The sequence below is a fragment of the Tachysurus fulvidraco genome, chromosome 4 (assembly GCF_022655615.1).
Source record: "Tachysurus fulvidraco isolate hzauxx_2018 chromosome 4, HZAU_PFXX_2.0, whole genome shotgun sequence".
Taxonomy (NCBI): Eukaryota; Metazoa; Chordata; class Actinopteri; order Siluriformes; family Bagridae; genus Tachysurus; species Tachysurus fulvidraco.
Window position 1 is genome coordinate 19,456,099 of NC_062521.1, and position 12,287 is coordinate 19,468,385.

The following is a 12,287-nucleotide window of genomic DNA, read 5'->3' on the forward strand; positions in this document are numbered from 1 at the left end:
TGTTTGTGTGTGTATGAGTCTGTAAGTGTGTTTGTGCGTGTATGAGTCTGTAAGTGTGTTTGTGCGTGTATGAGTCTGTAAGTATGTTTGTGTGTATGAGTCTGTAAGTGTGTTTGTGCGTGTATGAGTCTGTAAGTATGTTTGTGTGTATGAGTCTGTAAGTGTGTTTGTGCGTGTATGAGTCTGTAAGTATGTTTGTGTGTATGAGTCTGTAAGTGTGTTTGTGCATGAATGAGTCTTTGTGTGTGTTAGATGATGGATGGTGTGTGATGTTTTTATTGTAAAGAGAGAGTGCTACAGTAAGTGCCTGGGGCCTCAGGAGTACACACACACACACACACACACACACACACACACACACACACACACACACACACACACACACACACACACACACACACACACACACACACACACACACAGTGGCATACACACATTAGGTGTGGTGATATTTTCCATATATCTGCTGATGTATTGTTTCCCTTCTACAGAATGAACTCCACACAGTGGTATAAACAATCCCAAACCCATAAGAGTCAGACACACAGAGACCCACAAAGCCTCTGCTCATCTCATCCATATACACTTAGACAGAGCTGATCTGTAAACAAAACCTTCTTTGTTCATGTTAGACATGTTAACTGTCAGCTCTGTGGCTTTGACATTCTCCTGAAGAATGAAACAATATAAAATAACCATTCTATCATTTCTCAAGCTAGCTGAGTAATATGACAATATTTTATTGACATAGTGATAATCAATGTAATATGTAATGCATAAATTAGGTGTTCCATTTGTACTGAATCTTTAATAATATAAACACTGAAAAGAAGGGCAAAGTTTTGACACTAATTTTTAATAAGTGTTTGCATTGTCCATTTAATGATGTAAATGAAATAAAAGAGAAGACGAGAAGAGATGAGACATGAGAAGAGATGAGACGAGAAGAGATGAGACAAGAGAAGAGATGAGACAAGACGAGAAGAGAAGGGGTGAAACAAGAGAAGAGATAAGACGACAAGATGAGACAAAATGAGAAGAGACAAGATGAGAAGAGACAATAAGAAGAGATGAGAAGAGAAGAGATAAGATGAGATAAGATAAGATGAGACAAGATGAGAAGCGACAAGATGAGAAGTGACGAGATGAGAAGCTGTATATGGATGAGATGAGCAGAGGCTTTGTGGGTCTCTGTGTGTCTGACTCTTATGGGTTTGGGATTGTTTATACCACTGTGTGGAGTTCAGCCACAACACCAGAAATATCCAGAACGTAACACATGCAGCACAAGACTTTAAGTGCACAATACACTCACAAATATAACAAAGAAGAATGAATGTACATATACATATCACATAAGACTGAAACTAAAGTGTCTGTACAGATTAATACTTAAATTAATTAATTAATTAATTAACCAATTAATTAATTAGCTAGCAAATAAATAAATAAACAAACAAATAAATTAATAAATAAAAGCAGGTTGTCTGGCAACAACATCATGTCAGTCAAAATCACAGAGTTTACATTTTTTGTTTCTATGATTGAGGTGAACATTACTGCTGCCGTCTGATTGGCTGATTAGATAGCTACTCGTGTGAGTTTGTGTTTAAATGTTCCTAATAAAGTGCCTGGTGTGTGTGTTTACTATATATAACACTGTATACTAATAGTCTTATACACTGTCACTGACACACTGCTATTATTGCTGCTGCCTCACAAATGTAAGCTCTTCAGAATAATGTCTAGTGATGCTACATAAAACTGCTGGACCTCATGATCCCACATTTGAGTTGTTTTTGTCTTGAGTGACAGGAAACTGGAGTCATGCATGTCCAACAACCTTCAAGTACTTTATCTATAAACTAAACTATAGATGAAAAGGTGGGCAGAGAGCATTTTTTTCCATGCCACAAATTGAGTTTGTTGTGTTCACATATGCTCAAAAATACGAGTCATGGATCCCAGAAAACTTTATAGCATCCTGATGGATTAGTAGTTAAAAGTTACAATTTTGTATTAATTGTGGCTTGATTTGAAAAGTTGCATCAGATTTCTTTTTTTTTTTTTTTCCTCTCTTCAGGAAGAAATTAAAACTTTCTGCAAATTTTAGCTCGAACACATCTGGGTCTAATAAGGACAACAAAGCAAATGCAACTACAATCAAATAAATTCGACCTGGTGGTCATTTTAATGTGTCCTGCTGATGCCTGCTATAAAAATCTAACCCAAATCAGACGAGATGACCGAGCCATAACTACCATTTTTTTGGTTTAACGTTCCTTTGATTTGTCTTTTTTTGTTTTACAGACGGTGCACTCACACAAACCACACTTTGTGGCCTTACACTGTCAAGAAGTGGGTGGGAAAAATTATGAGGAGTCCATGGCACACGTGGACAGCTTCGTCAAGTAAGTGTGTTACGTCTCTTTCTGAAGGAAGATTTGCTCAGAACGTCTCTATTTAGGACGTATGTATCTTGATCGAAGGCTTTGCCTTAGTAAGGATGTTACTATTTTTATTAGTAAACTAAATAGATAAATGAGCTGCGCAAAATCCTAAAATCCTTAATATGCACATAGATGACTGTATATATGTATATATGTGTATTTAGTTAACATTAAATGTAGGCTTATTTATTGATTTGATTACCAGATTTATTTAAGTTTGATTACCAGGTTTATTCAAGTTTATTTAAGTTAACACTTTAAGGCCAAATTACAGAACATGATAATGTTCTAAAATCTCCAGTATGATGTAAACCCCTTTACTCTTTGCTATGTCCTGTTGCTCTGATAGAGATTTATTTAGAGGGGTATTCCCAGTCCTTAAGTAATCACTGTTGTAGAGAGTTTACTGGCGCCCTCTGCTGGTCATATAATCACAGGGAAACTCATGAAGTCGAGAAAAACACTCAAACATTATATCAGTGTTCATTTAATTCATTGTGTTATGTGCATTCATTGGGAGTCAATTTTTTCCCTTTGGTTAGAGAGTTACTGTCCAGCGACGCCATGAAGGACTACAACAGAGCCCGTGTCTACCTCGATGAGAACTACAAGTCTCCAGAGCATTTCACAGTAAGATTAGTTTGTTGATGTTTTTGTTGTTGTTGTTTTTATTATTATTGTGATTAAAGCTCTCACAATCTATTCCTATATTACCCCACATTTGTTGTGCAAATACTTAATACATTCACTGTAGGTTCTTAGTAAGTTCTTTATTTTTAACAGTCAAGACCTTTTTATTGTCAGTTCAACCATACATAGCTGAGAAAGTACATAGAGAAATAACACATTTCTTCAGGACCCTGGAGCTACATAAAACAATACAGAGCTACATAACACATCACAGAGCTAAGGATTTAAAGTAAGTTGTCTTTACTAAATAAAGGGCATCGTGTGCAACCGAGTGCAGACAGACAATACAAAACACTACAGGAACAAATACACAAAGATAACACCAGCCAGTGTGTATTCTGTATATAATACAGTACACTGTGCATAAATATAGGAATCTGGACAAAGAGGGATCGAGTAAACATAAATGCACTTCTGTAATAGCGGCAGGTGGATGAGGTATTGAAATGTGTTGTGCAAAACAGCAATTGAGTGAATGTACAAGACAGCATGTGCAAAAAACCAGCATGTAAACAGTTTAATATGGGTGGTGTTGTAGACATGGATGCATACTGAATGAGTGACTAAGTGTGTTTTTGAGTTTGCAAGACTCTGTGATACTGTGTAAGTATTTCCCAAAAGTCAATATAGCTGTTTTTTTTTGTTTACATTCTCTCTCAAATTAATTTGTTTATTCTTCAAGATGAACAGCAGTAGTATTGTAACTATTTGTAGCGTTTGTAGTTTTTCGACCAGTTTTATAATTTGGCTTGGAAAAGAATAAATGCACTTGCGCAGTTTGTCCACAAGATGGTGGCAAACCGCTACCAATCATTACTGCTTTTTATTTTCTGGCTTATTGTAACTAACCTTATTGTATCCGTTAAAACGCATGAAGGCTTGGCCATGATAACAAATATTTTAGTGAAATTAAATATATCTTATACTATTTAAACTGATGTAATTGTTACCAGATTCTCAGATGAAGCTTTATTACATAGTTTTTGTTAGTCATTATTAGGTCTGAACAGTATATAGATTATTAATTAACACACCATTGACATTCACAGTACTGTATTATCAGAGGCAGCAATGTGCAAGTCATTCTTGTAATTAAATGAAGTTTTAACCGTGTCACAACAAATCCATGGTTCACCAGTATGATGTATTCACAATATGTCGCAGTACGAGTACAATAAACCAGGTCAACAATGAGAAAGTTTCCAGTGTATCACACAGTCAATAAATCCCTCAATAGTCTAGTCATACAAAGCATGTGCCATTTAGCCGTGACAATGTTCTGTTTGTTTTTCCCTCTTTCGATTTTTCACTCTAGGGTAATTATGTGTTGTCTGGTCAAGCTGTCAATTTTCAGATAATGAGAGCGGAGGTTCTGTAGGTGCGGGAGGTGTGTCACCTAAAGGCACAGTGTTCTACTCTTTTTCACTTTTCACTGAGAAAGCCCACAAACCCCAAACCCAGGAGAAGATATCAAAGTAAATCACTGTGTATGATTTTCATTAATTTTACCTGCTTAAACCCTCTTTATATCTAATAAAGGGAACTAAAAAAAAGACATTTTAGATGGAACATTTTTTCTAAAGCAGCACATGTCTAGCTCCTCTGTCCTGAACACTTAAATGTGCAGCTTTATTAAGAGCTGACCCCGGAGTCTTAATATAAATATCAGAAATAATGCAGACATATCAGAAAACGTACAGACATCTTTGCTTTTTTTATTGTTGAAAAATATTTAATACCTTTTGTCCAATCAGAATCAAATTCTGTGAAATAAATTTGCTGCTTTGTCGAACATCATTTAGAACATTTAAAATAATCTATTGAATGTTTGTCAATCATATTTTAATAAAATCTGTAGACATTTATTATCATTAAAAATGCATGGCATTTTTATGAATTTATATACATATGCAGTCTGGAAACAACTTGTTGCTTTCTGACAATTTTATATATACATATTTATAGAAATATAGAAAAAATGCACGCTTTTTTAATTTAATCATTTTAATTAAACTTTTTAAATAATTTAATTATATAAATGGCATTAATGTTAGTTTATTTATTCACCTTAATACAATGAATGTGTGTTTTAATTTAAAAAAATCTACAAGGCCAATATGTTAAATTAAAAAGAGTAGAAACAAAAAATATTATAAAATGTGTCTAACATTGTCAGATTTTCTTTTTAGAATTTGATTAAAACAAACCCATGATTTGCTCTGAAATTCGGTCATTAGAGCGATGCTGTGGTGTTCACGGCATGACGTCATCGCAAAGCAAGAAGAGATGCTATTTAAATTAATTAGCATATAAGTGCTTTTTCGATCCAATAGCATCCATAAACGATACATAATAGAATTGTCTTAACATGCAGAAATAAATATTTGAATGTCCCGTATGTGGATCGAAAGATGCTGGGAGTCGATTCAGTATGAGGTACAGCATGAGTCAAACTCAAGGAGTCAACTCCACTTCAACCTCATGAAACATGACAAGGAAAATGAGCTTCACGTCTGAGTGTGTAGTTTGGTGAGACAGTTAGTGGGTAACTGCCTTTATATAGAATGAAACAATTTTACATTTCTAATGTAGTACATTATTTTTAATTGCAATTTACATGAAGGCATATTAGGGCAGTGGTGGCTCTAGTGATAATTAGGGCTCTCGTGATTAAGGCTCTGTGTTGTTGAATGGAGGATCAGGGTTCAAACCTTAGCACTGCCAAGCTGCCACTGTTGGGCTCTTGAGTAGGGCCCTTAAGCCTCCCTGGATGCTGTATCATGTCTGACTCTGCTCTGAACTTAACTTCTAAAAGTTGGGATCCCATGTGCGTGTGTGTGTATATATATGTTCAATATCTTATATATAAAAAAGTCTTTCTGTATATTTCCTATTTTAAATAAAAAAGAAAATCCCTGACTTTCACTGTGGTCTCAGACTTTAGGACCCTACTGTACATAGAATAGCAGGAACATTAGTCTGATTTTAGGAAGAAAAAAAAGTGTGTGTGTTGGTCGGGGTTTGGGGTGGGGTGGCTTTTGTTACATAAACACATGGGATAATTTGTCATTACAGAATGACAAATAAATATCAATAATGTTGTTAATGAATTATTACAATCTTGGAAGATTTTGGACTTCATTGATTTTTAATGTAAATTCAATTTGTTAATATTTTTTATGCTAGCTATTTATTTAAACAGAATCCGTTCATCTCTTGTTCTGGTTTGTGTTTTCATGTCAGTGAGAGGAGAGTGAGTGCTGAGTGACAGGGGCCGCTGTTTTACAGCCTAGTTAAGGTATACAGCAGGTAAAATGTCAATTAGGAAAAGGCGAGCAGATCACGTTGCTCGCCGTCAACCCTGTTCCACTCTATTAATATTTATCATGCACCTCTGCCCCTAAGCCCCAGGGCTCCATGGGTAATGATGTGCGCTAATGTCTGCCTCTTATTACCACCGTATGTGTCTCTGTATGTCTCTCTATAGCTACATGACCTATTGCATGTGTTTAAGCCAGCCATAAAGCAAGTCATAGCTCTTGAAGGTCTTTGTCTCTACCGACATTTTAATTGGAAACCTGTCCATCTTCATTTCTACCCAGCAGATAAGAGCCAGCTAAATCAGAGTGAGAATGAGACATTATCGTGTGACAGGAATTGTGGGTCTGGAACAGTGACATGGATCAGCTACACCTGACAGTATTATCTGTCCTAATGTCTTTGCTGATTTGAAACAGAATTTGACATTTCCTCAGGGAACGAGATTAGACAGAGCTGTGAATTAGACAGATTCGCAGTAGATGTTGATATTTAAATACTCCAGACTGATATTCTCATCTATTGGACAACACAGGAAAACCTGATTATTTCATAGCTGCAGCTTTTATAGTGCAAATCAGTAGAGTCTTTCATTAAATTGGACGTGTCTTTAATCAGCACGTGTCTCTGGTGGCGTGTGCTATGTTCAGAGTAAACCCAAGCCTGTTAGCTCCCTCGGGTAAGCTGTGTTTGGGCTGCTGATACATTTGTGTGCAGCAGCAGATGCTATCAGGAAGAGAACGAAAGACACTCAGTCAGGCCAGGAAACTTTATCTCAGTAATGGCTGGAGGCCAGCAGTCTGTCAAAGTGTCCTGAGCAGCTAGCTGAGGACTGCTAACAGACTGCTGTCCTCACACAGAGCTGCGACAGTATGACCGGTGTTGCCAGGAAGACCTGGAGCAAGCTGCTAATCCTCCCACATCTTCTCTTTCTTAGCCAGGTTTGATGCTTGTTTTCAGAAGTTTAAAATATTTAATTCAGTTCAATTTGTATACTGATTTTACCAACGGCTCTTGACACAAAGCAGTTTTACAGGGGAAAAAATCATAATATAAATACAATATATGTTTTGTTCTCTTTTTTTAATGCGTTGTATAGTTTTATATCACTTTTCCTTGGCATCATTGTACCAGGAACAACATTAGGGATTGTAAGCATCAATGGTCCATTTTTCTGTAACGGCAAAAGCACCAGTTTGATCTACTGAAAAAAAAGTAGCTGAGATAATTTCATATTTTAATGTTTGTTGAATTAGAACGATATTTACACTATAGATAATCGTACTTTTTGGAGCAATTCGATCAAAGACGCTTACAACATAATCCATTTTTCGGAAAATATTTCCTGCTCATAACGATCCAAGTTAATGGATCTGTTGGCATCCTACATCAGTACAAACTCTTCCACTGAGATTAGTTGATCTAATAATGCATCTTCATTAGCTTATTTTCTCATGGCTTTTTTTTTTCCCCTCTAAATATTATATTGTAGCACTGAGCACAGAGTCAGTTCTGGCTTGCTTGAAGTTCCAATTGTCTAAAAATTGCTCATAAAATGCTTTAAAGGTGCAGTTTGTAATGATCTATAATGAGCTGGCCACTACTAGAAACATGCTGGAAGGTGGAGAGTTTATTCTAAATTACCCCTGAATGTAAGCGTGTGTGTGTGTGTGTGTGTGTGTGTGTGTGTGTGTGTGTGCTGTGCTGTGCATGGACTGATGGGCGTGTTTCCACCTCCTACCTACAGTATTGTTTCTGGGATTCATTATGACCCTGAAATGAAATGGTATGGTTTTGATACACAACACTTGATACTGCTAACTTTTTAAGTTCAGGGTTCTGTTTTATTTTCCTGGCTCTGAAAATAGCAGCACCTTGAGGATCTTAGTTTTACTTTTTAAGAAAATTTAACAGAGGAGCTGGATCTAGGATGGCTTTTCAGTGTTTTTATTTGCATTCAACTGCTCCACACATGCAGAGAGCTCATTCTCTATCTTCTCTATCTTCAGCTGTGCAGAAGAAGTGGGTTGAGATTGTTGTAGTGAGGTGACGGGGAAGCTGTATAACGACTGCACAGGTTAATGCCGCTAGCCACGTACAAACGATTTTCTCTTCTTGTCAAAACAGTGGTGCATGCATAACCAGGTTAAAATATGGCAATCTAATTCCAGAGGCTTTCATAGGGTGCAAAGTACAGAGCATGCCGAGGCTATTTGAATGGAGGAGATGTCAGTGGAGCAATATTGTAGCACCATAACTCTCCCAGGCCATCAGTCAAGCTTTCAGAAGTGCAAATACATAGCACACACATCCACTCAGCCCGACCCCGACTCACACACACACACACACTCTCCCTGGACATATGTTGAGCACCAATCGATGAGTCTGCCATCAGAAGTGAATTATTAAGGGGATAAGGCAGGCTGGGGCTCACTGGATAAAATTTGGGCTGAAATTTACACACAATTAATAGATTGTACAGAGGGGCAGAAAACGAATGCCTTTATTATAGCAAGCCTTAATCTGAGTTCATGCTCTCCTCGGCACTATCACAGCAATGAGCCCATAACATCCACTTGTGTGTGTGTTTTCCCTCTCTGTTGTCCCCTCTCTCACACACACACACACACACACACACACACACACACACACACACACACACACACACACACACACAGAGCCAGGGGCCTCATAAAACCAGGCTGATAAAGTGGTGTGTGTATGGCTGGATTAGTTTAGTGGGGGCACCAGGATATAGGGTGAGGAGTAAATCAGAATTTTGTGTGTGTGTTTAGGTGTTGGCCAGACACAGATAATGATGTGATTGGATCATGTGTAGGGGTTGCTGCTCTGTGTACATTATGGTGCGTGGCCCTTCATGTGTGTGTGTGTGTGTGTGTGTGTGTGTGTGTGTGTGTGTGTGTGTGTGTGTGAGAGAGAGAGAGAAAGAGAAAGAGCTAGAAAGAGAGAGAGCATGCAGCCCAGTGAAGGTGAGCCTGTCATATCGATCTTTTTAACGCTAAAATATGAGCCACTTTACTCTGCTCCCCAGCCCAGTGATGTGAAAAATAATAACTCGGTCCCAAATTAAAAATATTGATCGCTTAGTAGGTGTTGAGAGCAAATAAACACCCACTGAAGGATTTTTTTTTCAGCCCTCCCCCATTTTTCTATGTCTTGAACAACACTCCCAGCATACACACACACACACACACACACACACACACACACACACACACACACACACACACACACACACACACACACATACTCGGGGCATCTCTCTATCTCTATCTGACGACAGTAGGTCAGGCTGCAGCAGCGGGGTGTGTAAATATGATCAGAGTGTGGTTAAATATGAGGATGTGTCTTGTGTAGCTCCAAGTCTCTCAGCACAAACACACGTTAAACCTTTACAGTGACTGTTGCCTGAAAGCTCATTATATATTCCACTGTAATTATACATATACATTATACATTTGGAAGTGGACATGTATAACATGATGTCCTTTTTGGGGCACATAGCTCCAAATAAACTTTCTCTGTTGTTTTCTGAGGTCACATAAATTCATATGAAGTATGATGATTTATACAGCTGGTTAGTTCACAGTTCTGATTGGTCAGTAGAGTTTGATTCATTTTCTACACTGTTCTTTATGTTGTTTTATTAATAATCTTTTCTTTTTTAAATAAGTTATTGTTATTGTTTCTGCATTAACAGATTACATAGAGACGTGTATGACGTCTCGTTGCTGATTTTGCTGATTAGGAAGCTTTTTCAAGGAGAGGTTTATTTAACATTTATGGAAGGAGTATCCAGTGTCAGTGCTTTGTAAACAGTCTATATAAAATAAAGAGACAGATGGGTTAACACGTTTACAGCTGCTACAATGCAAGTGATTACAGGAACTAACTTTTTCGTTAAGTGTTGCTGTTTTTTTCATCAACTGAAATAGAACAAAAGACAGACTGGCTTGGAAATGTATCTAGCTGCTATAAAATACGTGATAATAGAAAGTAACAGATGTTTAACAGATAAAAAGTGACTTCTATCTATAATGTTCTAATTACTGTTTTATTTAATTACACTGTTGTTATAGAAAAAATACACATTTTGTGGAGTATCAGGCCACAAAAGTATACTCTGTGGTTTATTCCTTACATAATACTGAACTTGAGGATTAATAAACATATCATTAGCACAATTAATGTCCTAACACTCACCAGCTCCTTTGTCACTCACAGTATACAAGTTTATTGGTTTACCAAATGCTTATTTTTCTCACTTTTCCATGCTAAACAATTTTCTCCTAGACATTAAATATAATGTGTTATTAAATGGTCACAGTTTTTGTTCTCGAACCCAATCAACGATATTAATCCAACTGAATGCTAAAGATTGTGAATTTCCACAGATTTTGTTATGCTTAACTGGGTTTGGTTTCATACTAATCTGACTAATCATATTTATATTCTGCATTAAACACGTGTCTTATTTTGTCAATAAAAACAAGTTGATTGTTATGTTATTGACAAAATATACTAACCTCTTTGTTCTCAGATTGGACAAAATTGGTGTGTCAATAACCCTGGTCATATGTTTATTGAGATATTGTCATGAAACTCCAGCACTAACTAATCTACAGTATATAATATCTAATACATCTAGCAGCTTGCTGATGTTTTTTCCCCCATGTTGGACAGCCATAATCACATTTACTATTTCACCTTATCTGCCTTGTTATTGAGACGTTGATATGTAGCTCTGGCTTTCCTAAGTAAGAGTTTTCATGAGAACAAATGGCCAATTAAGACGCCTCAGTTCTCCAGCGGTGGCGTTGTTAGCCTTTGTGTAACATGCCTGAATAATCATTCAGATATATGCCTTGTTCTTTGTCTTCTCGCTTGCTGATTGATTGGGTCTCGACTCAATAATCCTATGCTGGCTCGGCTGCGACATGGCCCTGTGCTCATCGTTTTTCGCACATCTGTGCTTGACTTTTTTTATATCCTTTTACTAACAGATGAGCTGCCACTGGACCATCAAACTTGTGCGAAAACAATTGCCACAAGGTTAATTTTATTGCAGGCTTCATGCATTTGTGAGCAGGCAGGAGGTGTCCTGTGCCCGGCTACTGATGGATGGGCCTGCTGCACTGGCTAGAATGAGAATAAGAAGGAAAGAGGGAAGGTTGTGCGCAGGAAATTCAGCCAAACATAAGTGCACAGTTCAAGAGAATATCTGTGGAAAGTATATAGGGAAATACTTTGACTAAACTTAGGTAGATGCTTTATAGCTATATTTAAAATATCTTTAACTGGCTTATCTTAAATATTCTCAAACATGTGTACTTTTGTTTTTAAGCTAGTTTTAATAGACTGTTTGAAAAAGATGTTTTTTTTTGTTGTGTAAGCAGCACAAATTGGCATATGTTTGAAAGAAATATGTGAATCGTATGATATTCAGGTTAGGAATATACTGATCTCCCATACTGTGTGTCAGTATCAGGACTGATGTTGACCAGAAAACCCGGCTGAGTACCGGATCGGATTTGAAATGTTTTGCAATCTTATTACCTGTTGTGTTTTATGGAACTCATGTGTTGTTGGATGACAAGCGTTTCCCGTCTTTTACATTGTAGTGCAGATTTGAATTCCAACTAAGTTTGCTTGAATGTATCAACACAGAATTTTCTCATCAAGCACTACCTGAACCCAGTGAGTTTTTCATGGTGAAGGCCAAATTAGACCAAATAGTGAATGATTTATCCCCTGTTGTCATAAACATCTATCAGAAAGCTGTATGCAATGCAAAAATGCAGAAATATG

General features: G+C 37.1%; 1 protein-coding gene across 6 annotated transcripts in view; it reads left to right on the forward strand.

Annotated features, from left to right (window-relative positions):
• LOC113660971 (inositol polyphosphate-5-phosphatase A) overlaps positions 1–12,287 on the forward strand; it is a 140,425-nt gene that overhangs the window by 46,058 nt on the left and 82,080 nt on the right. For all 6 annotated transcript variants that reach the window (XM_047812069.1, XM_047812068.1, XM_027174839.2 and 3 more), the window contains 2 exons: positions 2,311–2,411; positions 2,993–3,080. In XM_047812069.1, the coding sequence (XP_047668025.1) occupies positions 2,311–2,411; positions 2,993–3,080 (189 nt within the window). The remainder of the gene's footprint in view (positions 1–2,310; positions 2,412–2,992; positions 3,081–12,287) is intronic.